The sequence below is a fragment of the Episyrphus balteatus genome, chromosome 3, assembly GCF_945859705.1.
Source record: "Episyrphus balteatus chromosome 3, idEpiBalt1.1, whole genome shotgun sequence".
In the NCBI taxonomy this organism is placed as follows: domain Eukaryota; kingdom Metazoa; phylum Arthropoda; class Insecta; order Diptera; family Syrphidae; genus Episyrphus; species Episyrphus balteatus.
The window spans coordinates 77,719,003-77,745,490 of NC_079136.1; the positions used below are offsets into that span (position 1 = coordinate 77,719,003).

Here is a 26,488-nt window from a genome sequence, read left to right on the forward strand (position 1 = left end):
TTTAACCGCTTAAGCAGCTGGTACGCTGTTCGAGCTAAATTTTAGCCGAGATAAAATTCCCATACAAGTTATCGATAATTTGTATGGGATCCATTTTAGCTCGGATAAAATTTTTCGATAATTTGTATGGGAGCTAAAATTTAGCGCGAGCAGCGTACCATCAGGCTTTATAATACATTTTTATCATTTTCTTACAAAAAAAAAATAATAATAAATATCAAGGTTATCAATTTTTTTGACAGAAATCGGCATCAATAATTTAAAAAGTGATGCACATGTATTTGGGGTGCAGCGATGCGTGCAGATGTCTTGGCACTTATTTGCACTTGTCTACTTTTAACAGCATCTACATGCGACACAGTTGGTATATCTAATTTGGTTTTTCTCATACACCAACATTTCAACAATAATCATTGACACAAACCAAATTCAGCAGCCGCTGTAAAACTACTGTCAAATTATAAAATATCCCCATTTAAACCGCAGCCAACTTCACAGAGTGAAAATTTCTATTACAAGTTGTGCGTCAAAAGTGTAATGCGGAGCAATTTTTTGCAAAAAAATGCAATAAAACCAACGAAATAATTCATAAAAACATTATACAATGGCTACTCAAAAGCCCGGTGAGTGGGCAAACTCATTACTTGCACGTTTTGAAGATCAGGTAAGCCAAAATAATGAATTTAAAAAAATCCACCCATAAAAAAATGCAAAAGTGCCGTCAAATAAAATTCCCTATCGATCCGAAAAGGGATCAAATTGTGCAAACGAGTAGGCAAATAAAGAGCGAGATGGATAAATTTTGTTTTGATTTTGTTATGAATGAAAATTACGATTTGTTTACGTTGAACCGGCTACGAGTATAGTAAACGTAGTTTACTGCTTTTTCATTGATTTGAAAAAATTGTTGATTATTGTTGATAGAAAACAAAACAACTTAAGAATGGGTTAGAAAATATTTGTGTTCACTTCTCATCCCACCATTATAATGAGCTTGTGTGTTTGTGTGGAGAAAGTTCATTCTATTCAAAATTTGAAATGATGAATGAGAAGAATATTTTATTTATATTTAAAATTTGCATCGCCTTCATTAGTTCAATAAAATGCCTTTTTTATATAATTTTATGATAATGGGTTACGACCATAGTCCTTTTTGTCAGTTTTGTAACTACAAGTAAATTTCTTATGTTTTATGATTTGATTTACTTCACTAGTTTAAATTTACGTCTCTCAAATTTTTGAATCATCAAAGTTGAAATAATCAGCCTTATTGTGATTTACAACTATAAATCGATAGTTGATAAAAACTGAAATTTGGTATTTTTAAACCTTATTTATAGGAAAATTGGTCAACTTTTCAATGGAATTTTGTAATTAGATTTCATTTAATAACGGTTAGGACCATTCTCTGCTTTCAAAACTTATCTTAATTAAGTAATAAGATATCGAAATTTAATTTTTATCAACTATTGATTGATAGTTGCAAATCGCATTTTGTTTAACATGTTCTGCTAATGCGGCAACATTTTTATAATGGCCAGGTTCAACGCAAATACTGAACTTAAGTTCAGATTTTTTTTGACGTTGAACGCAAAAAATCATCTGAATTTCAAGTTTATCTACTTCGAATCTACTTCGAATCTACTTTTTTTCTTTACTTGGATTGACTTTAAAAAAAGAACATTTATTTTTCTAGGATAATAAAAATAGTTCAAGTGATTGTAAAAAAAGAGTTATTTATAATATTTTCAGTGAGATCACTTCAGTATTTGTAAAAATTATTTTGTTGGATTCATAAAATCCCTTTCTGCTATCCACTTATAAATGTTTAATTTTGCTTTGGTCCCCAACTTCATTAAGTTTTTTTATTTCCTCATTTATTTTCATTGTTCTTTTTCTGCACATAAACATGCGGAGAAAGAACACAAAATTATATTAATTACATATGCATTGTAATATCACATCAACATAGACAAATCCACTTATAACTTGTATTAAAATCACAAAGTTCAATTTTGGTGTGTAGCACATTTGGTAGGTTTACCAACTTCAACACAAACACACCCATCTGAATTTTCAGATAAAAATTTCCACCTGAAAATCGTAACCAAATGTCAAAAAACGTAACTAAATGCCACCTAACTTTTTATGACATCTGACCAATCAGAGCCTCTGAAAATTCAGATCTTAAGTTCAGGTGGCCTGCGTTGAACGCGGGGAATATGATCCATCGAGTACTTTCTAATATGTCGAATGCCTTAAAAAAAAAAAAAAAAATCGAATTAAAATCAATTCTTTTTTAATACGCTTTTATTAGCTTCACTTGTAACTAACTAACTAACTAAGGGCGATTTTGTTCACTAGAAGTTGAACATAACTTGAGGATTTTTATCTGCAACTTTCGAATTTGATTTTGTTCACTAAAAGTTGACGTTTATAACTTTCGATTTTCAACTCGAGAGTTTATCAACTTCCAGTTTTCTCAACTTCCGGAAAAAGTAGAAGTTATGAAGCAAACTTGAGGTTTTGCATAGAAAAAATTCATGTTTTATTATAAATTTTTGTTTTAAACAATTTATCGTGGTAAAAAAAATTATTTATGGGCAAAATGGATGTTAAACAATGAACTGAAATGGCTGGTAGAACTTGACAGATTTATTAAGCAATGAAATAATAAAAATCTAGGTGAACATCACTCATGGTTGCACTTTACATTTAATATCAAAACATTAGTTTAGATAATTATAATTCATCAAATGAATCAATAACATTTCCCGCCGTTTTGTATTTACACACATATACATATACATATATCTTCAGAATTTTTGTTGTCAAACGACACATTCAAACTTTTGCAAAAAGAAAATTATATGCTCAAAATTCGAGTTAAAATAAAACAAAATAAAGTTAAATGCCGATTTTAAATTATTGTTAAAACAAATTTCACATTTGAAACACAAAAATTGCACAAAATATAAATGACATTGAACTGGCAGTATTTGTTTCAGCTGTCACAAATATCCTAGGGATATTTTTAAAACTGAAAGTTGTCCAACTTTTGTTTTATAAACTCGAGAGTTAAGAAAAAAATAGTGAACAAAATAAATTCTCAACTTTTGTTTTAACTCTCGAGTTTGAGTCAACTCTCAAGTTTGTTAACTTGAGAGTTTGCTTCAAGTTGAGCAATAGTGAACAAAATCGCCCTAACTAGCTTATCAACAATAATTTAATAAAATCTTGGAATTAAATTTGAACCCACTTTTAATCATCGTATCGAAATATAACTTTGATACATTATGTAGCTCTGATGACTACACAATATTGTTGCCATTTTCAATAAAGGTCATAAAATAACCTTTATTTTTAAAAAAGAAAAATTTCGGTCAAGGTGTGAAAGAAACCTTTATTTTGTATTTTTTTTATGTTTCGGTCAACCAGTGAGGTTTATCGCCGAGAGAGAAAAATAAATCTCATCTGTAAATTTATCAATTAGATAATTATAACATCGGTCTCCTGAAATATTCGAAATTGCATTGGTCGTCCCAGCAAAACAAGTCCACTGTTATTACATTTTTCAATCTTTGATTGTTGGTTTCATAGTTGTTTTATTCTCTGAAACAAATTTGTCCTTGGGTATAGCAGTTAAGTGGTCGTCAACATATGGCATCCAGAAAAAAATATTAATTTTATTTAGATCCTGAAGATTGGTTTAAAATTATATAAAAAAAGGCATTTTTTTGAAGTAATGAAGGCGATACAAAGGTTAAATAAAAATAACACCGGCACACAAAATAAATAAAGTGTCATGTATCAGAAACCAGACCTATCTTTCTATATGTTTTTGGGCACGCTGAATCCGAATTTCAAAATGCAAAAAACTAAAAAAAAAGGAAGTTTTTTTGCCTTTTTTGGGGTATTTTTTACATTTTTCTCAAAACTGAAGGGTGACCGGGCAAAACGGACTTGAAATTCGGATTCGGAATTTCAAGTCCGTTTTGCCCGGTCACCCTTCAGTTTTGAGAACATATAGAAAGATAGGTCTGGTTCCTGGTACATACAACTTTTTTTTCGTGTGCTGGCACTTTCGCGACATGACGCTTTTATCCCCGGCACACAAAAAAAAAAAGTTTCATGTACCAGGAACCAGACCTATCTTTCTATATGTTTTTGGACCCGCTGAATTCGAATTTCAAGTCCGTTTTGCCCGAACACCCTTAAGTTTTGAGAAAAATGCAAAAAACTCCATAAAAGTCATACAAATTCAAACGAAATGCAGTCACAGCTCAAAACTGGAGGGTGACCGGGCCAAACGGACTTCAGATTCGGATTCAGCGTGTCCAAAAACATATAAAAAGATAGGTCTGGTTTCTGGTACATGACACTTTTTTTTTTGTGTGCCGGTGTAATCTAAAAATTCTTTAACAAATTAGGTGACTTTTCTTATATTTAAAATAAATTTTTTTATTGTAGGCTTAGAGTCAGTTTTATTTAATTGTTATCTTTTATTTTTTGGCGCAACGTTTCAGGGATTGTTATCCCCTTCATCAGGCAAAATATAAACAATATTTGATGAAAACAAAATAAAAAAAAAACTGACTTTAAGCCTACAATAAAAAAATTTATTTTAATAATCTAAAAAGATCAGCAAGACAAATATTCAACAAATAAGGAATACATATTTTATTTTAATTTACAGCTGCCAAATAAAATTGGTATTTATGGTACTCAAGCCAGACTTAGCCAGGACCAACTGATTAACTGCTTGATTCAAATATCACGTTATCGATTTTCTTTGGTTATCTCAGGTCTAACTAAGATGCTGCAGCGAGTCAACGAATCAGCTGTAAGTTTCTTTTAAGTTTATCCTTTTATTCTTTTAAAATATCAACATATTGTTTATTTTCCCTACAGATTGCACAGTTTCGTGTACACGAAACAGAACGATATTATTATGATTCGCTAATAATTATCTTAACAACTTTAGAAAGATGTTTAACTAATCAATCAAAAGATACAGCTCGCTTCGAAGAAGCAATGAATGTTAAACTTTTATTGCGTGAGATTTCGCAATTTATTGATTTTCAAAGTGAAACCAATCCTAATGCTGCACAGTTAAAAGCACTGGCTTCGAAGGTTTTATTTGCACTTTCTCAAAACCATTTTTCGGCGGTATTTAATAGAATATCAGCGAGAATACAGGAGTTAACAGCATGCTCGGAAGAGAATCCTGATTATAGTGACATCGAATTGATACAGCACATTGATATGGATGTGACAAAACTAACGAAATTATTACAAGGTAAATCAAATTAAATCCTTTTTAGGCTAACAAGCCTGCGATGAAGTAAGTAAGTAACAAATCTATTGATTTATCTATTATTTGTTCAAGTTTTCATAATACATAAATTTTAAGCTATAGCTTGGCCGTTATATTACAAATTATTTCACATATAATTATTATTTAGTTAATATAATTATGTTTAAATAAATTTAAAAATCAAGCGTATACAGTTATTATTAACATTCTACATGTATTTGATGATTACTTTTAAAAACTTACTAAGCCACACTCGTTGAGTATTTTTGATGTGTCTTGCATAAAAAAGGTATTGCATAATAAATTAGCTCAAAGAAAAGCTAGTAGAAAAGTTTGATTTCGGACCAAGTGGTTTATTTTCTGTTACAAATGATTCGTGAGACCCTTTTTGTTTTAAAGTTGAACCAAAAAATGTTTTTTTATTCTGAAGTAGCTATTAAAGTTAACCTTAAAATCAACAATAGCATCATTAAAACTCATGGATAGTTTTCAAAAATAAATTGGTACCAGAAGTTCGCTCACAAGTGAGTTAAAAACAGTTTTTCTATTTTTAATTTTTCTTAAGAACAAGAAATGGAAATATGGTTTTTAGAGTTTGATAAATAATTAGTTGAGTCAGTTTACTTTTGTCAGTTATCTTTATATTGCAATCTACAGTCTTGCAAAAACTAATAGTCAATATGGTTTTTCAAACATTTTTTTTTCCAAAATTTTGAATTTGAAGTCGATTATTTCCAAAAAATTTATTAAAATAACTTGATTTAAATATATATTAAAATTAACTGAAATTTTTGGCGTTGTTTTTTAAATAATAATATTTTTTTAAGTAATTTTTTTGAAAATTGCTCCTCCCGTTTAAACGGAAGGATATCCCTCTGTCGGCACACGGGTGCGAATTTGGCAGGACAAAAATTAAAAGTGGTCACAAAAAAGTGTCTTTATAAGGGTGAAAATACATTTTTTTTGAATTGTGAATACAATATTCGAATTCCTCGGAATATTCTACATCAATTTCATATATGATTCTCTATAAAATAGTGAGTCCGAAAAAAGTTCTAGCGACATGAAAAAGTATAAAACAAATTCGCAAAAAAGAGGTGTGCCTACAGAGGGATATAGATCCCATTTCCATAGTAAAAAATGATTGTATTAAACCCCTCTCCAAAAAAAATCGCTAACCGATTTATCGATTCTTGGCAACCAAGTTATCTTACTCTCCTCGCTATTGTTTACTTTTTTTAAACTGTTATATGTTTATCAAATGTATTACACTTTTCTTTCTATGAACAATTTTCGTAAAAGAAAGTAAAAAACATTGAATAGCAATAAATGCTTCGCGTTATTAATTTAATCCCGCTAAATGTGCAAATTGTCACACTCTGCAGCGGCTGAGAAACCCGCTGTATAGCCCAGACCTTGCTCCGTCTGACTACCATTTGTTTCTTTCGATGCAAAACGCACTCATTGGAAAACTTTTCACTTCAGAACAGGGTATCCGAAATTGTCTTGATTCATTTTTTGCCTAAACAAATGAGCGGTTCTTTTGGCACGCAATCTTTAAATAGTTAGAATGATGAGAAAAAGTAGTAACTAGCGATGGAAAATACTTTAAATAAAAAATGTACAGTTTTTACTAAGTAAACTTTCATTTTCGAGCAGGAAACGATAGAAATTAAGTAATACTCCCAATACAAACGACATACGTCATCAACCCTATGATTATTATTTTGGCCTTTTCATTTATTAAACAAAAATAGTTTTTCTAAATTTCATTTTAGCAAAGGATAAAATGCGCCGGATAGTTTATTTTTTAGTCTCCAGAGAATAAATAAAATGTTCACAAAATATTTTCAGAAACCATTACAAAATTTCGATCTAAAAAAGCACCTCCACTGATACTGCTCAACTCATTGGAAAAAGCTATATGGAACTGGATAGAATACCATCCACTGGAATTTCAAGATTTACAAAGAGGAGTGAACCGAGATATATCTTCGTAAGTAAAAAAAAAAAACAAAATTTATTTTGCTTATAATTTCACTTCCTTCTCAACTCCAACAGGTGCTGGGAACCCTTGCTTGATTTTGTTGAAGCATACAAAGCCGAAAACAAAAAGAGCAAAACCACTGTCTGGTCGCTACAAATGCTTTTGCTGATTCTCAATCCAGTAAGTTTCAAAGTTAGGAAATTTATATTAATATATTTTAAAACTATAAAATATTTTAAAGTCATCACTCGAAGCCACTGTTAATGAGTTACAACAAATGGATAAAGAAAAAGAAAAGGAAAAAGACAAGGATCGAGTACAGAGCAAAGTTCCAACATCACGTGACAAAGACTACTCGTCGAAACAATTTATCGAAAGTGTTAAACGTGGTCTTGGTCCACATTCCCCATCGAAGCAAGTTACAGAATCGGCAGCTATTGCTTGCGTTAAACTTTGCAAAGCATCAACTTACATAAACATCAACGATTCTAACAATGTTATATTCAAATTGGTTCAGTACATCATAAATGATCTTAAAGCTTTGCTTTTTAATCCTGTGAAACCGTTTTCGCGAGGTCAAGGATACAATTTTGCTGATATAGAACTAATGATTGATTGTTGGGTGTCATGTTTCCGCATCAATCCGCACAACATCGAAGCATTGAAGGTGTGTTTGAATCTATCATCGCCACCTGCATACCATTTTGTTATTGTATGCGCATTATTAAGGTGAGTTTTAAAATGCAATTTGGACATTTTTTTGATGACAATTTAATTTTGTAATTTCAGACTCGCCCATATTTATGTAGACTTTAGAATGCCGAACAAAAATCCTTTCAGGATTGTTAATCAACCACGTCTTCCGTGGTGGCCACAGACTGATGTGGTTCATTATCGTTCTGCCGAATTGAGAGCACTCTTTACAGATACATTGAATAAAGCAACGCAAGGATACATTGCCCATACGCCTCTTCGTATGATCACTTCATTAACACTTAAGTCAAAAGATGCACAAAAAGGACTTACACGAGCCGAAGAAGGTCCAGCTCATAAAATGCTGCTTTTGCTCCTAGTTCGTTTGATTCATGCTGATCCCACTTTACTTTTGAATGTAAGAAGTTTTTATAGAGAACAAAAAATGAATATTAATATTTTGTACTTTTTCTAGACACAAGGAAAAGTTGCTCATGAAGTGCAAAGTTCAACCCTTGAACTCATAAATGGTCTTGTTAGTTTGGTTCACCAACCAACCATGCCCGATGTTGCACAAGAAGCTATGGAAGCATTATTAGCTCTACATTCACCTGAAAAGATTGAAGTCTGGAATCCAGAAGCACCTATAAACACTTTTTGGGACGTTAGTTCCCAAGTTCTATTTTCAATTTCACAAAAACTAATTCAGCACCAAATAGCTAACTATACTGATGTTTTGAAATGGCTTCGTGAGATTCTTATTTGTAGGAATACATTTCTGCAGAGACATAAGGATTATGCTCATGTAGGAAGTCAAATTGCAATATGCAAACAGGCACATATAAAGCTTGAAGTAGTGTTCTTCATGTATTTGTGGTCAGTTGACTTGGATGCGGTGATAACATCGTTATCTTGTCTTGGTTTATTGGTTGAAGAAGCAGAAATAAGATATGGACAGGATGAGATGGCAGTTGGATTTGTAATGCCAAATTATCATATCTACCAAGAGTTGGCACAGTTATCAACTGGTATGTAAATAAAAAAAAAAAATTAATATTTTAAGAGAACAAAAATATAATGTCAATTTTCTTTCTTTCTTTCTACAGCAAGTACCGATACCCGATTTTGTTTTTATGAAAATGTCCATGGAAATTCAGTTTTGAGTGAGGAATAGAATAATTCAAAAATGAAACAAAATTAAAAAATATTTCTTTTATAGGTCGAATGATGTTGCAGAAACGAATTATGTTGCTATTACGTAAAATTGAAGTTTGTGCTAATGGAGTACAACCAGCGTGGGAGGAAACATTTAGGTAAATTAGAAATAGAATAGAAAATATTTAAACTGAACCTTTAGGTAAACAAGTAAATTTGTCTTGCTATGAGTAGATAACTTAAAAAAAACTGTTTTTTTTTCTTTTTACGAGTTCCAAAGAGAATGAATTTGCTTAGTACCTAAAAATATTTGTGGTTTTAATTTAAACAATGATGAAGAAATTAAAACAAGTACCTTGCTACTTTTTTTTTTAACCTTCTCCACCTTGAAACAAGTAGTTTGAGCCGTTTCCAAGATTCTGTGCGCCTATCTTTTTCTTCAAACTTTTAAGAAATTATATTTTGGGTATTTCGAACCAGTGTCGAAATATGAGGGTAGAATGGATCGTTTCTAAGTTTTATTTTCTCAAAAATGTTTCCAACGATTTTGTTAACAAAAATCAAATGATAGTTTTTAGGGAAGGGATATCTTTTGATGATTTTTTTTTTCGAAAATTTTTAGTAACGGTACCTGCTATAGAACCGTTTTTCAAATCTGCTTTTCTGCCAAACAACTTACTCAATTTTGACGAAACATTCTTTACAAAATCATTTATATACATAATTTTAATATATGTAAGCCAAAAATCAAATTTAAAAAAAAAAAATAATTTGGATTTAAAAAAAAAATTTGATTTTTTTTTTGAAAAATCAAATTTTGGAAAACGGAAACTGATTTTTTTTAAATTTTGGTTTTATACGTTGATTGGTAATTTCTTCAAAATGGCATCCAAATTTTATTTAAAGTTTTCTTTTTAAAACGGCTGTAACGACTTTGAAATTTTTTTTAAAAGTGCTAATAAAAGAAATGAAACTTCATACTTGTTTTGGAGCTCATTATGATTTCAGATGTTTGTTTTTTTTCCTTTGAAAACCCAATTTTATATTTTTTTCATATAATTTTTCTAAGTTTTTGTATAAAAACTCTTAAAATTTTTAGAAACTTAAACTCTAAGGGCAAGTTCGTGGGACCCAGTAGTGGATTTTTGACTGCTAGGGTTCAAGCATTCGCATTTAAAATTGAAAAAAGAACAAAATGGGCTTATAAAACACATTTCTTGTATTAGTTTTATATTTTTTCTTATTAATATAAGGATTTATTCTTCTTTAAAAGCCCCATGGTTATATCTCAAAGCAATTGCAAAAAAACATAAGCTTAAAAAACGATGGACAAGGGGCCAGATTCTATGCGCAACAAATTTAGAAAAAAATTCTTTTTTGAATTTCCAGAAAATTAAAATTCTGTCCACTCCAGTAAGGTACAACCTTTTCTGATATTTTGATGAGTCGAAAGTAATCCTAGGCTCATAAACTTCGTTGCCAAATTCTTGAATCTTAAATCTAAAACAAAGTACAGCCATCAATCTAGTTTTTTTTACATTTAATTTTTGCACGCCTATATTAAAATATTTATTAACATTTTTGTATATGTTTTTGGTGTTTTTTAGGAATTGGGAAGCTATAAGCAAAATTCTTCAATCTTATCCTAAATGCAAAACTGAAGATGGACAAGCTGAAGTATTTCATCGTGGTATGGGAAAACGTAGAGCCTCACACCAAAGTTCTGAACACGATTTAGAAGAACAAATTACCGAATGGGCTAACATGACATGGTTTCTATTAGCATTAGGTGGAGTTTGTTTACAAAGGCCACGTTCATTACGCGTACCTATAAATTTAAATCAAAATATTCAAAACTGCCAAAGCAGTCAAAGCAACCAAAATATTACAAATAATCCAATCAATTCACATAACCAACAACAAAATCCACACAGCACAAATCAAAATCAATCACATAATTCATCAACAATGCCATTGAATCCGAATATAAGTGTTTCATTGGGTTCATTGGCCCAGAACTCAATGAACTCTGTATCGAGTTCAGTGAGTTCCGGGCGAGGTTCCCTTCATCCGAGTACAATATCGCTAGTGACTACTACTATTGTAATTCCACCGCCACAAGAAATCCAATACTGTCCAGTAACACAGTAAGGCATTAATTTGATGATCTTAAAAAAAAAAGAAAATATTTAAAAGTCTTTTATTTCAGATTTATTGGGCAGCTTTTACGATTATTGGTTTGCAGTAATGAAAAGATTGGTTTAAATATTCAAAAAAATGTTAAAGAGCTTGTTGGTGAAGAAATGTCTCCTCAGCTCTATCCCATTCTCTTCGATCAAATACGTGCTATTGTTGAAAAGTTTTTCGATCAGCAAGGTCAAGTAAATGTGACTGATATAAATACTCAATTCATAGAACACACAATCTACATTATGAAGTCTATATTAGACCCAAAACCGAGTAAGGACCAAAATGATCAACCTGCACCCTCCGAACATTTAGGAGTAACAAGTATTGAAGGAATGATGTTGGGTATTGTTCGATATGTTCGTCACTTGGATATGACTGTTTATGCCATTCGAATAAAAACCAAACTATGTCAGTTGGTCGAGGTAATGATGAAGAGAAGAGATGACTTGGCGTTTAGGCAAGAAATGAAATTTCGCAATAAACTTGTGGAATATCTTACCGATTGGGTAATGGGTACATCACATCAAATTGCTCCACCTAGTTCTGTTGATGCTTCAATGATGACCAAGTTTGTTAATTACTTTCAAATTGAAATATGTTAATAACCATATTATTTTAGCACATCTCTCATTTTTCGAGATTTGGATCAAGCTTGCATGGAAGCTGTTGCAGCTTTGCTACGTGGACTTCCCTTGCAACCTGAGGAATCGGATAGAGGTGATCTTATGGATGCGAAGAGTGCGCTATTTCTTAAGTACAATACTCAACTCTTTAAAAAGTTTTGATTTTATTTTAGTAATGGTTTTTCGTTTTCAGATATTTCACTCTCTTTATGAATTTGTTAAATGATTGCATTGATAGTTCGGAAGCTGAAAAAGATCTACAAAACTCTCAAATGCTTCCCCCTCGACCACGAATGGCTGCGGGTAAATTGACCGCTCTGCGCAATGCCACTATCCAAGCAATGTCTAATTTGCTGGGAGCCAATATTGATTCTGGTTTAATGCACTCCATCGATTTGGGTTATAATCCTGATTTGCAAACTCGAGCAGCTTTTATGGAAGTTCTCACACAAATTCTACAACAAGGAACTGAATTTGATACACTTGCTGAAACAGTATTGGCTGATAGATTCGAGCAACTTGTTCAACTAGTGACAATGATAAGTGATAAAGGAGAATTGCCTATTGCGATGGCTCTTGCTAATGTTGTTACCACATCTCAAATGGATGAATTAGCTCGAGTACTTGTCACACTATTCGATGCAAAGCATCTGTTGGCACCTCTCTTGTGGAATATGTTTTATAGAGAAGTAGAAGTATCCGATTGTATGCAGACCTTGTTCCGGGGTAATTCGTTGGGCAGCAAAATTATGGCATTTTGTTTTAAGATTTATGGTGCAAGTTATTTGCAAAGTCTTTTAGAACCTCTTATTCGACCGTTGTTGGATGATCCAAATACAAGCTTTGAAGTTGATACAGCAAGGTACTTTTGAGTTGATTTTTTTATATTATTTATTAATAATATTAATTTATTTTACTTTCAGATTGGAACAGGCCGATGATTTAGATAAAAATCGATCAAATTTAGTAGCATTGACTCAGAAAGTATTTGATGCTATTATTAATTCAGCCGATCGTTTTCCACCGCAATTACGTTCAATGTGTCATTGTTTATATCAAGTTTTAAGCAAGAGATTTCCAAATCTATTGCAAAATAACATTGGAGCTGTTGGTACTGTGATATTTTTGAGATTTATCAATCCGGCAATTGGTAAGTTTTAAATTCTCTGTAACCACAATCCATTTGTTTGTTTTTACTTGCGATATAAGGACTAAGTTTTGGATTCGTAAAGAAAAAATCGATGATGGAGAATGCGAAATGGGTCTCAAAGTTCTGTTTATCTGTATTTATTTCAAGCCACAGCCCAAACCACGATGAGGCTTTTTGCTTCAAAGTATTTTGGGTGATTCCATAGAGATAGAGGGGAAATTCAATTTTCTTAGGATAAAAACTAACAGTACTTTCCTTATGACAAAAATGAAAAATGTTGTCTATCAATTTTAATAAAAAAAAACATGTACCATGGCAAATAAGATCCTAACTTTATCTGCTATAGAACCGTTTTCTTGATTTCTCGTAAACGACGTAACCGATTCAAAAAGTGCAGAAAACTATAGGAGAATTTCGATTTTAAATTCAATTAGAAAAATCTTCTCTTATTTTTTTTTTTGCCAATTTTAATATAAATTGATACGAAAATAAATGAATGCAGCATAAATATTACTTTCATCGTTAAGTAAAACATTTTTTTGTAGTTTTAGCATTTGCTAAGAAAAAAAAAGTCTGTTGGTAACTCACGTCCAACTGTTTGAAGTTTTTCTATGAAATTTAGAATTTAATTTGTTTTAATGAAGATTTCATACAAAAATTCAAGCTTTTAAAATTAGTGACAAAACCAAAAGGCGATATTGTCATCGTCACTATTAGATTCATCTTGTTTTCTGTGCGTTTGTTTTTCCGTCACCTTCATGTGAAATTCTTCTGTAGTCGGCAAGCTTATGCTTTAAAAATGCGATTAGATCATTTATGCTCCCTGAATTTAATTTCTAGTCATAAGAGAACATTACAAAGAATCTTTTCTTGCAACTTGCATAAAGAGTTGCCGTTTGTAAATAGTAATATGCTATTGGAAAATGTAACAAAGTCTGCATAATTGGTTCAAAATTCGTGTCCACTTTTTCATGGAATTACCCATTGATAGATCTTACCAAAATTGTAATGAAAAACCTCTTTCAACCTAATACTTCTCCTTTTAAAAGGTAAAACCAATTTGCCCAGAGTCACGGTTCATTATCAATTTACCGATTTGATCTCAGAAACTGACCTTAAATTATTTTTCAACGATAATCTCCAAAAATTGTTTGTTTTGTAATTAAATTTTTTTTCCTTTGTGTATGTAGCGCAATTGTAAAACGGCCTAAAGAGAATTATGCATATATAAATTAAAAAAGTATTTTTACTCTAATTTTTTAAATATTTTTTTATTTACCAGTTTCTCCACAAGAACTTGGAATTGTTGGTAAACAAGTTCCCAGCTCAGCAAAACGAGGCTTAATGTTAATGTCCAAAATTCTCCAAAACATTGCCAATCATGTTGAATTTTCCAAAGAGCAACACATGCTTTGTTTCAATGATTTTCTACGTGCTCACTTTGAAGCTGGTCGCAGATTTTTCATTCAAATTGCATCAGACTGTGAAACTGTTGACCAAACATCACATAGCATGAGTTTCATATCAGATGCTAATGTTTTAGCCCTACATCGATTGTTATGGACACATCAGGAAAAAATCGGTGACTACTTATCAAGCAGTCGAGATCATAAGGCTGTTGGGCGAAGACCTTTTGATAAAATGGCCACCTTATTAGCATATTTAGGTCCACCAGAACATAAACCTGTTGATTCACAGTGAGTTTATATTTTTGTGTTTATAAAGAAAGCCTCGTCTATCTACGATTATATCATTTTAGCATGATGTTTTCGTCCTTTGCACGATGGAGTTCAATTGACATGTCATCAACAAATTTTGAAGAAATTATGGTTAAACATCAAATGCACGAAAAGGAAGAATTCAAAACATTGAAATCTATGAATATTTTTTACCAAGCTGGAACAAGTAAAGCTGGATACCCCGTATTTTATTACATTGCAAGGAGATATAAGTATTTCAAAGTTTAAATGGTTTCCATTCAGTCAAATAATGTTTTTCTTTTTTCTTTTTTAGAATCGGCGAAACAAATGGAGATCTGCTTATTTACCACGTCATTCTAAGCTTAAAACCGTTCTGCCATTCACCTTTTGAAGTCGTCATAGATTTTACCCATACCTGCTCTGACAACAGATTCCGCACAGAGTTCCTTCAGAAATGGTTTTATGTACTACCTGCTGTAGCTTACGAAAATGTAAATGCTGTCTTTATTTACAATTGTAATTCTTGGGTTCGAGAATATACGAAATTTCATGATAGAATACTAGCACCCTTGAAGGGTAACCGCAAGCTAATATTCCTTGATGCTCCAAGTAAATTAAACGATTTCATTGATCCTGAACATCAAAAGCTTCCTGGGGCAACATTATCACTTGATGAAGATTTAAAAGTATTTAGCAATGCATTAAAACTAAGCCACAAAGATACCAAAGTTGCAATAAAAGTTGGTCCAACAGCCCTTCAAATTGCTTCAGCTGAAAAAACAAAAGTTTTAGCACACTCTGTCCTACTTAACGATGTTTATTATGCCTCTGAAATCGAAGAAGTTTGCTTAGTCGATGATAACCAATTTACCCTATCGATTGCTAATGAAAGTGGCCAACTAAGTTTCATACATAACGATTGTGATAATATTGTCCAAGCCATTATTCATATTCGCAATAGATGGGAACTTAGTCAGCCAGACTCTGTTACTGTTCATCAAAAAATACGACCAAAAGATGTCCCTGGAACGCTGCTCAACATGGCTCTATTAAATTTGGGTTCATCTGATCCAAATTTAAGAACAGCTGCATACAATTTACTTTGTGCCCTAACGGCTACATTCGATTTGAAAATTGAAGGACAATTACTAGAAACTCAAGGTCTATGCATACCATCGAACAATACTATATTTATTAAATCAGTTAGTGAGAAACTTGCAACTAATGAACCCCACCTGACTTTGGAATTCCTTGAGGAATGCATTCAAGGATTCCAAAGAAGTACAATTGAATTGAAACATTTGTGCTTAGAGTATATGACGCCATGGCTTAAAAATCTTGTTAAATTTTGTAAATCTAACGATGACTCAAAGAAATTAAAAGTCTCTCAAATTTTGGATAAACTTATTTGTCTAACAATTGAACAAAAAGAAATGTATCCTTCGGTTCAGGCTAAAATTTGGGGATCTATCGGTCAGATTCCTGAGCTAATTGACATGGTTTTAGATAATTTTTTGCATAAATCTATAACATATGGACTTGGCTCTCCGCAAGTGGAAATAATGGCAGATACAGCAGTAGCTTTGGCATCTGCAAATGTGCAGTTAGTTTCGAAAAAAGTTATAACACGCATGTGTCGAGTTATGGATAAAACTTGCGCAAACCCTACACAGTACCTAGAGCAACATATGATGTGGGACGATATTGCAATACTGGGGCGTTATCTCCTTATGTTGTCGTTTAATAATTGTTTAGATGTGGCAACACATTTGCCTTATTTGTTTCATAACATAACCTTTTTGGTAAAAAAAGAAAAACGAAGTGGTAACACTGATATTAATATTTACTATCATTTGCAGGTATGTTCCGGTTCGTTATCTATGCGTGCATCAACGCATGGTCTTGTTATAAATATTATTCACTCACTTTGTACCTGTACAAAACCGTCTTTCTCCGAAGAAGCCCAACGGGTTCTTCGTCTTTCTTTGGATGAATTTTCACTACCCAAATTTTATTTGCTCTTTGGCATCAGTAAAGTAAAATCAGCAGCAGTAACAGCTTTCCGTTCAAGTTGCCGTCACCCACCCGACAAATGGTTAGGTAATGAAAGGGTTTCTCAACCTCTGCCAGCAGACAGAGAGCGTCTATCCTTGCCATCGCTTGAAGTTATAACTGATGCTCTTCTGGAAATAATGGAAGCATGCATGCGAGACTATCCCGATTGTGAATGGTTGCAAACATGGACATCGCTATCGAGAAGTTTTGCATTTTGTTATAATCCTGCTCTGCAGCCAAGGGCTCTTATAGTCTATGGATGCATTAGTAAGAGTGTTACGGATCAAGAAGTAAAACAACTTTTAAGAATACTTGTCAAAGCACTTGAATCTTTCAATGACATCATACTCATTGAGGCTCTTGTTATGTGTTTAACACGAATTCAACCACTTTTAAGACCCGTAAGAAGTTATTTTCCTTAGTATTTGCAAACAAATAAATTTTGTTTCCTTTTTTAAAATTAGGAATCCCCAATCCACCGAGCACTATTTTGGGTAGCCATATCAGTTTTGCAACTAGATGAAATAACTTTATATGGAGCTGGTCTAGCTTTGCTTGAACAAAATTTACATACACTTAAATCACAAGGATCTTTCGACAAGATGAATATTTCAGATGTTATGTTGAGTACACGTGAACCATTAGAATGGCATTTTAAGCAGTTAGATCACGCCGTTGGACTTTCATTTAGAAGCAATTTTCATTTTGCTTTAGTGGGTCATTTGATTAAGGTAGGATAGAAAATATAATCATTGTATTTTTCTTTTTTCAACATAAAATCGTTTATTTACAGGGTTTTCGCCATCCAACACCAACAACTGTCTCTCGAACTTCTCGAGTTCTAACTATGCTTCTTGGAATCATATCAAAGCCAGTTCGACGAGATAAATTTGAGGTAACACCGGATAGTGTAGCATATTTAACAGCTTTGGTAGCTGTATCAGAAGAAGTACGATCTAGGTGTCATGTAAAACATGCATTACCAAGATGGCCAACAGAAATGAGCACTGAAAATTCAGATGTTGGAAATTCAACAATGCAAAATGTAAGAAAAACTATTGAAAAAAAATATTTACATAAAATATTATAAAATTAATATTCATATAGCTTGGTATGCCACTTTCAAGACGTCAAAAGTCATGGGATATTCTTGATCAATCTGCATTGTCATTTGCCCGACATCATAAAGTTCCACCACAACAGGTATGACAAAATTTTGTTGTTTTGTTAGTTCAATTTAATTAGAAAAAGACCATTGATGTAGTAACTTATTAATTGTTGAAAGAAGATATTTGTCGGTCAAAGTTTTAAATGTGTAGTTCCTGAAAATGTTTGGATGATTTAGATAGTATACTTTCCATGTGTTGACCAACTTTCATCAGTTATAAAAATTAATTTTTTTGTTAAGAAAGAAGTCTCATATTTTTTGTTAGATATAGTTGCGATTACAAGATAAACAATCGGAAACTTACGAAATTCCTTCTGCAGTTTAAATATTTACTTACTTAGGGTGACCAGCGCTTTAAGGCGACTATAATCCATTGTGGATTTATGAATTAACTAACAAGCTTATCCATCTACCTCTACCCTAAGCTAGTTGCTTGCAGTTTCGCACGCCAAGTTGATTGAGGTCCCTTTCAACTTGCGAGCGCTACCTTAGACGAGATCTTCCTCTAATGCGCCTTCCCATTGGGTTTGAGTGAAAAATATTGGCTTTCATAGTCGAAGTTGAATGCGGTAATCTGCTTTTGGGCGGAGTTGGTTTCATCATCGCCATTATAGAAATTGCAAAGTGATTGCATCGCTTGCGACTCTACTCCTTGTTCGTTTTTACATGCTTCAGTTTTAGGTTTATAACCTTGAGATGTTCTTTTTATTTTCTGGTAAAACTTCCGAACCTCATTCCTGCTAAAGCGTCCCGTTCTTTTTCGTTTGTAGAGCTCATTGGCGGCACTGGTCCTTCTCTGTAGCGTCGTACATAGAAGTATTTGCATCAAAAAACCTGAACAAAAATTATTTTTGTAACCTTTATTACTATTTCTGGTCTGCAATAAGAAAAAAAGGCCGAATTTTCGTTATTTTGATTTTTTTTGATATGTTCAAAAAACAATCGTTAGATTTTCCCGCTGGCTCTTCAATTCTCTGATCTGAACCATCTGAAAGAAGCATTTCTTACGTTTCTGTTAAAAATGGGATTCTTGTTTTCAGTTGCGACTTTCTAAAAGAAGTGATTACAGAGTCAGAACTGAGCAATAATTGATTTAGGATGTCTTGGTTACAATATCTCCTAGAGATTTTTCTAGCATAATTTAGAATATATAATCTGAAAGTTTGAAATATTTAACTAAAAAACGCTCACCTTAAGTGTTTGTTCCTGGCTTCTGCTACTTCTTCCGATAGCTGAACAATTGGAAGAAGGCTTTTTCAATAATTATAGCCCCTTGCACTAAAACTTTATGCATGGTTGGTGGCATAGTATGCCGTGGGTATAACTCGACATTTATCTAGCTATATCCAAAACAAAATTTTCGGGTTCGATTTTGTAATCACTTGAAATCACCTCTTAAATTTAAACTGAAGAATCAAAATAAAATCAATCTCTGTGACTTCAGCCATAATTACTTCGTTTTGAATTCCCCTCATTTTTATTGCCGAAACCTGCTCGTGGTAGATCCAAAATGAGCCCAAGCTTATTTCGAAATTCTCCTTGAATTTTTCTAATTTTGCAAATTTCTTTCTCGTCTTTTCAATGTGTTTAATTTGTTAAAGCCTTTTGATAAAAGTGTCTATCTTGACTTTTGTCTTGCTTTGCGGTTCTTGATTTGAAATCAGAATTCACTCAAAATTTATAATATTTGATTAAACCAAACCAAATTTCCTACTCGAAAAGCAAAAAAAAATTGTATTTGATTATTTACCAATACAGATAAAAAATTTCAGAATTGAGTGAAAACGATTCAAACTGTTTTATTGGATTTCACCAATCGATAACGACATAACTAAACAATAAGAAAACTTTGCTTGCAAAAAAATTTAACTAAGTCAATGGTTTTCTTTCTTAAAATAAAGAATCTTTGCAATATGTAATAACAAAAAAATGTGTGTTGAATTATCTTCTCGTCATTAATATACAATTAACTAAATTAATTTTCCTTTTCTTTGTTTCGTTCTAAATCTTATTTCGTATGCCTGCTGAATGCTGCTTGCATTAAACTATCCTGGGTTTCTTTATAATAACAAAAAAAAAAAATAATACTAATACAAAATGTATTTTACACTTATCTTCAACATTTTTTATTTTATTGATCATTTTTGATGTTTTCATTTACATAAATTATTACTCACTGATTTTATTTGGCGATAAATGTTTTATATTAATCTTATAATATTTTATCAAAAAACGTACTATGTAATATATAATAATACTATTTGCATGTAATTATTAATTTATTTTTATTGTTTTCTTAATTTAAACAAATGTGTATAATTTAACTCTAACTAAAAAACAAACAAAATATTATATTATGAACATAAAAAAGAATGCACGAGTTTTGTTCAAAACTCAACGATCATTTTCGGTACCAACTACAAAAGATCCGAATAAAGCAAATGGAATCGATGAAAGACAGGTATTTTGTTTTTCTCTTTAAATGAAGAATACTTTTTTTCTTTATATCAGATAATAAAATAAAAAAAGAAAACACTGTTTAATAAAGTCTCCCTATGTGCAATGAAATATTTCGATTTCTTAGAAGTAGAATGAATCGCAAGCCCAAATGTATTGCTTTTTGCATTGTATTACGACAAATTAATTGATTAAAGACCAGAATTTAAAAACAAAATTATATTGCTAATAAAACAAAATAAGGAATACTTTAGTTTTTGCAACTCAATTAAGTCAGCAATACGATTTTATTGGTTTTCTAAAATATATTTGTAGTATCTTTATTATGTATTTTATTTATTTTTTATGTGTAATAGACTGATTTTTTTTTTAATTTTCTTTAAATTTTTATGTAAATATTGTTTTAAGACAAGACACAACATCAAATAACAAAACACACTAAATAACTCGAAATAGCAGAGGATAGAAATACTTATGGGGTTTTCGTTTGGTAAATTTCTATTTTGATCCATAAATTGATTTTTTTCGTTACGAAACGAATACGTTTTCAAATTGATTTTTATTTGCTATAGTATTGGTGTGTATTTGTGTCTGTGAACCAGGCAGCGATCGCAGTTGTCAAATATTGATTTCACCGTTTTATTTTTTTTATCCGAAGATGAGCTGGACGAATAAATTAATTCACTTAAAATTACTTCCATTTGAATTCAAAATTATTTCAATTCTTTCTCGAAACCGAAACAAATTATTATCAAACCAAAACTTGTAAAACAGATGGATGCAAATAATGATGCATAGTGGTTTTAGTAAAAGAGGTGTAAATCTGCCGAAAAATCCAGATCTCGAAAATTGATCTAAGATCAAAAAGTAAATCAATTTTTTTGGCCAAACGAAGACAAAAATTGTCAAAATCAGTTTTTTGACAGATCTACATAAATCAAAAAATAAATTGATTTTTATACCAAACGAAAACCCCATTAGTAGCGCAGATTACTTTTCAATAATTCTAAGATTAATATCCTTAGCGGTTAACCAATTCTGTTTGAGCGGATTTTACAGCATCGTTTGATTTACAAAATTCAATCCTTAGCGACAGCCCATTGCTGATGGACTGGCATTACTTTTAGGACACCTTGTATATATAGTGGTCGAAATAAATATACAAATAGTGATTCTAAAATTCTCAAAATGACGTGGAGACATAAACATATGTATATGTATTAGGCTTATGATAAAATTTTTTCATAAAAAAAAAAGTAATTACATGCTCCCATTAATGAGAAAATGAAAAATCCGTTACCCAAAGAACCATTTGAGATAAAAATTGACTTGTCATATAAAAAAATAGCAGTACAGATACAAATTCCAATTCAATTTGACCAATACTTTTCTTAAAATGAACTGCTCAAAACTAAATAGGGCATACTAATAGCGTTTTCGTTTGGGAATTCTTAGAACTGTCCGGGACTGTCCGATCCGGAATGCCAAACGATCAGTGTTGTATACTTTTTTTTGATTCTGAAGTTTGGGTTTCTTTGTATTTGTGAAACATCAAATGCGAACGTCTGATGAAAGTTTTGTTTTTTTTATTTTTTTTATTATTATTAAGTTATCTATTCTTTTTTTGTTTTTTTTCACTTTATTTTAATATAGTTTAAAGTTTGTGCATAGTTAAAAATCTAAAAATTGAGAAATGAACAACAAAGAATGACATTTTATTACTTTGACGTCTTAAGTGTGAACATGTGTGCGTGATTCTGGTTTTGATTCTGCCTCAAAATTCAGAATCGATTTTCTCTTCTTTTCAGAATTAGAACTGTCATTGAGTGCCAAACGAACAGTTTCAGAATCGTTCGGAAGAATTCCGGACAGTCCCGGACGACCAAAAGATAACGCTATAAGGGTTTTGGCTTTTTTTGTTTGACCATTAAAACTGTCACTCATGTGAATGCATGCGTCGGTAAAATGTTTGTTTTTGCGAGCTGCCCGATGGGCCACTGTCAGTTTCAGCCGAATAACACGACGCTCTAGAAAGTTGTCTATCTTCGTGGACTTAAGTCTATATTTTTTAAAGACATTTTTCAATTAATTGGATTTTTTAAGTGTACAAAGTAAAAATAAATTAAAAACATTAATAATAATATTGTTTTCGGTTTGTGATTAATAAAATAATAAGATGATGGAAATATCTTTCTTAATAGGCCCTGGCCATTAACTCATATTTTTTTCTAAACTGGACTTATACCCCTTGCAAAAAAAACGGCTCATTATGTGAAAAAATGCTCGGGTACTAACTTTTCCTAAGTACTAGTACTTGGTCTAGTACTTTTGTGACGAAATTCATTTGTACAGCTATTTTTTCTTTTAAAACACGCCAGAAACTATCTAAATTTAATATTTTTTTTACTAAGAATGATAGTTTTTAACTTTCTGGTCCATACATATCATAAATAAACTTCTGTTTAGAAGAGCATGAGCTCTTCTACCCACTATTTTGTGGGTAGATAACGGTTTTTTTATTTTCTGTTTTATAAGAGTATTCAATTATCTTGTTTTTTGTTAACAAAATTTTATCATAAGGTTAGTATCTTAGACTCCACATTATTTTTAAAGTTTTAGAATCACAATCTTTATACTTATATCTACTTATGTACTTTTTTTCAATTAATACACCACTTGTACAGAGCTTTATAAAATATCAATTTTTTTAACATCTATAACACATGCTAAATTAAGTAAGTATCTAATCTGCAAAAAAAAAAAAACAAACAATTTTAACAATAAAACATAAACATAAAACATAATCCTTTGCACAATACACTTGCATGGTAGAAAGCGTTAATTATATTAATGTTTATATTATTTTTTGTTATATTTTATTTATTTATCAAAAATATTATTCAAATTTTGAAATCCAAATAATTTTGAATTTTTTCTTTTACAGGAGCGCGGTTCGCGTTCGTCAGTATCAAATGAATCGAATGTTCTTCTTGATCCTGAAGTTCTTCCTGATCTATCTATACAAGCACTTGTTTTAACTGTACTTGCAACACTAGTAAAATATTCTACTGATGAAAGTGAAACAAGAGTGTTATATCAATACCTAGCCGAAGGATCTGTTGTGTTCCCTAAAGTTTTTCCAGTCATGTAAATTAATTAAAGATAAAAAATAATTTGAGAATAATGATGACGATACTAAAATAAACTACTTTTTTACTTTTTTAGCCACTCTCTACTTGATCAGAAAATCAACAACATTTTATCAGTGTCCCATGACCAAGTTGTTCTCAACTCCGTTCAAAATATAATACAAAATATGCTTGCCAGCGAGGACCCATCCCAGCAACAACTACATTTCCTGCAAAGTTGTGGTTTTGGTGGACTTTGGAGGTTTGCCGGACCGTTTACAAAAGTTTGTCTTTGATGAATTATTTTATTTTTTGTCTTTTACTTATTTTTGAATTACTCTTTTCTAGTATAATATGATGGGCGAATCATCAGAGCTATTTGTAAATTGCCTAGAAGCAATGGTTGAAACTTGTCTACCTGGAGATGAAACAACCCCAGTGCCACCATCACCACGACAATATAACTTAAGTTCAAGTCTCAGCAGCTTGACCCTGGGGTCACCTACAGATAAAGGTTTTTATGAAACTAATTTATGAACAAACACAAAAAATAGGATAAATAAAAAAAAAGCGATTCGTGACATTTAAATCATCCTAGCATCAAACTTCATTATCATTCCATTCTCTCATTAGAATGCTTTAATATTTGTTGAACATTTTCAACAAGTTTTTTAAACAAATTTCTTTTTCTATTTTCCTTTTTGCACAAAAAAATCAAAAAAATAACCAACAACAACAATTCACAATGATGCAAACACAAAAATTACTAACATTTCTGAAATGCCTCATACAAATGATATGCCTGTATACAAATCGATATTTTAGCTTTTTCAACAGAATCATTAGATTATGATAATTTTGGTGGCAGTGTTAGCTCTCTGCGCCGTGCATCATGCAGCAAATCACGTGTCAAACATCGATTGGCCGATAGTCCTTCTCATTGAAATGAAAAGTACTTGGAGGTGTTGAACAAAATTTGAAAATATTTTATAATAATAGAACAACTAAGTTTTAAGATTTAATTTATTTCGTTATTTGGGCTGCATCAAAAGGAATTTTATCGTACAATATTAAAGTAACTTAAGCCGTTAGTAGAGATTAAAAAAAAAATAACTAATACCTTGAATGACTTCAAATAGCAATCATAAACTCTCATGTCATTGATGAGTTTGAAGAAATTTTTTTTAAACCAATTAGTAGCAGTTGGCAAGAGTAATCTTTCGGTTGATTTCAGCGCTGGTGTTGTTGTCTGTGTTTATAGCGGATAGATTAAGTCCGGAACTACATCGATGTTATGGCTGTCCATGGTGACGGTTTGTCCAATACGTCAGAGTTTAGTTTCCTTTTTTGACGTCATTGAACTTTAAACCCAATTTTGCCGCGTCTGCTTCGATGTTTAGAAAAGCGCCATTGAATTCACGCTGAGTTCTTCCAATCATTACAATATCATTGGGATATGCAAACAGCTGGACGGACTTTAGAAAAATGGAACCTCTGTTGTTGACGTTACAGTTCTGTATTATTCTTTCAACGATAATTCAAAAGAATTCGCATTCGAGCGCGTCGCCTTTTATAAAATCTTTTTTGACATCAAAGATATCGGTTACGAATCATCTAAATTCTTCATCGTCATCATGTGCAAGTGGAAGAGCTTCACAGGGATTGCAAAACTATATACATGGTTCTATGCAGCTCGTCTTTATAGATACTCTCATATGCGGCCTTAAAACCAATTAACAGGTGGTAGGCCTCGATTTGATGATCATGTGTTATTTCCAATATCTGCCGTAGAGTAAATATTTGGTCGATATTTGACTTTCCTGGTCTAAAGCCACACTGATAAATACCTATCAGATTGTTGATGAAGAGATTGGACATAAGCTTGGATATGACTTTCTTCACTTCGGCCAGGTCGGAGGTATGGAAACGTTGGCTTTCATCGTCGGTGTTGAATGGTGCAATCTACTTTTGGGCGTAGTTAGTTTAAACATTTGCAAATTCTCAGCATCGCTTGTGACTCTACTACGATATTTCTTTGTTCGCATTTACAGGCTTCATTTCTAGTTTTAAAACCTTAAGATGTTCTTGTTACCTTGTGGTCAAAAAGTCCGAACTTGATTTCTGCTATAGCTATAGCAGGAATGTCTCGATGGCTCCTTTTTCGTGTTGCCTCTTTTTTCTCCTGAGAAGCCGATGTTCATCCGTTCTTTTTCGTTCGTAGAGCTCATTGACAGCTCTGAATTCCGCTTTGTATGCTTTCTGTTTAGATGAATTTTCCCGGCATTCATTACACTGGTTTACAAGGATTTTGTTGCCGAAACAAAAATATACTTTTCTGAAGGTTTTCGGTGTGTTGAACTCGAATCAGAAGTCAGAAACAACTAATCAGCTCCCGTTTTTGAGATATTACCGTTAGAAAATGCAAAAACACGTTTTTTTTGAGTTCTTCGGACCTTATTCTATTGTATAAGGAAAATTGTCTGAGCATAATTAGTAACGGTTTCTATAAAAACTATTTTCCATCTTTCGATACCTGTTTAAATCTTTTCAGGCCCATTTGCTGAAATGGAACTTAAATCTTTATGTGAAACATAAACCCTAAAGTTCTACATAATCGTTTGCACGAACTTTAACTCGTGTCATTAATTCTTCTAAGTTTAACATAACTTAGGGGCAAGAAATAGTAGAACATAAGGGTTTTATGATCTACATAAGAAATTTTTATTGAGCAAAAAGCCATAACATCCCTTAAAAATGATGTTGTCTATAAAATTAACATCAGTAATTGATTAAAGAATGGTCAACTCACTTTTATACGTTAACCATGATACAATTGTTCGCATAAATGTTTACAGAAGTATTTGT

The 26,488-nt window shown here is 31.8% G+C and overlaps 1 protein-coding gene across 3 annotated transcripts in view; it reads left to right on the plus strand.

Moving 5' to 3' along the window:
• Window positions 1-483: 483 nt before the first annotated feature.
• LOC129913444 (neurofibromin) overlaps window positions 484-26,488 on the plus strand; it is a 31,094-nt gene continuing 5,089 nt past the window's right edge. Inside the window, exons 1-27 of one of the 3 annotated variants that reach the window (XM_055992131.1) lie at window positions 485-664; window positions 4,697-4,843; window positions 4,912-5,299; window positions 7,172-7,313; window positions 7,379-7,484; window positions 7,546-8,033; window positions 8,094-8,415; window positions 8,473-9,025; window positions 9,104-9,160; window positions 9,217-9,310; window positions 10,760-11,299; window positions 11,362-11,910; window positions 11,962-12,096; window positions 12,159-12,827; window positions 12,889-13,115; window positions 14,398-14,812; window positions 14,875-15,066; window positions 15,129-16,617; window positions 16,675-17,271; window positions 17,335-17,601; window positions 17,664-17,915; window positions 17,978-18,073; window positions 20,410-20,499; window positions 23,440-23,642; window positions 23,721-23,907; window positions 23,972-24,137; window positions 24,449-25,118. In XM_055992131.1, the coding sequence (XP_055848106.1) occupies window positions 605-664; window positions 4,697-4,843; window positions 4,912-5,299; window positions 7,172-7,313; window positions 7,379-7,484; window positions 7,546-8,033; window positions 8,094-8,415; window positions 8,473-9,025; window positions 9,104-9,160; window positions 9,217-9,310; window positions 10,760-11,299; window positions 11,362-11,910; window positions 11,962-12,096; window positions 12,159-12,827; window positions 12,889-13,115; window positions 14,398-14,812; window positions 14,875-15,066; window positions 15,129-16,617; window positions 16,675-17,271; window positions 17,335-17,601; window positions 17,664-17,915; window positions 17,978-18,073; window positions 20,410-20,499; window positions 23,440-23,642; window positions 23,721-23,907; window positions 23,972-24,137; window positions 24,449-24,567 (8,550 nt within the window). In that variant the 5' untranslated portion in view covers window positions 485-604 and the 3' untranslated portion in view covers window positions 24,568-25,118. Of the gene's footprint in view, window positions 665-4,696; window positions 4,844-4,911; window positions 5,300-7,171; window positions 7,314-7,378; window positions 7,485-7,545; window positions 8,034-8,093; window positions 8,416-8,472; window positions 9,026-9,103; window positions 9,161-9,216; window positions 9,311-10,759; window positions 11,300-11,361; window positions 11,911-11,961; window positions 12,097-12,158; window positions 12,828-12,888; window positions 13,116-14,397; window positions 14,813-14,874; window positions 15,067-15,128; window positions 16,618-16,674; window positions 17,272-17,334; window positions 17,602-17,663; window positions 17,916-17,977; window positions 18,074-20,409; window positions 20,500-23,439; window positions 23,643-23,720; window positions 23,908-23,971; window positions 24,138-24,448; window positions 25,119-26,488 lie in introns of those variants that run through there. The other 2 variants (XM_055992132.1, XM_055992133.1) reach the window with 2 other exon arrangements.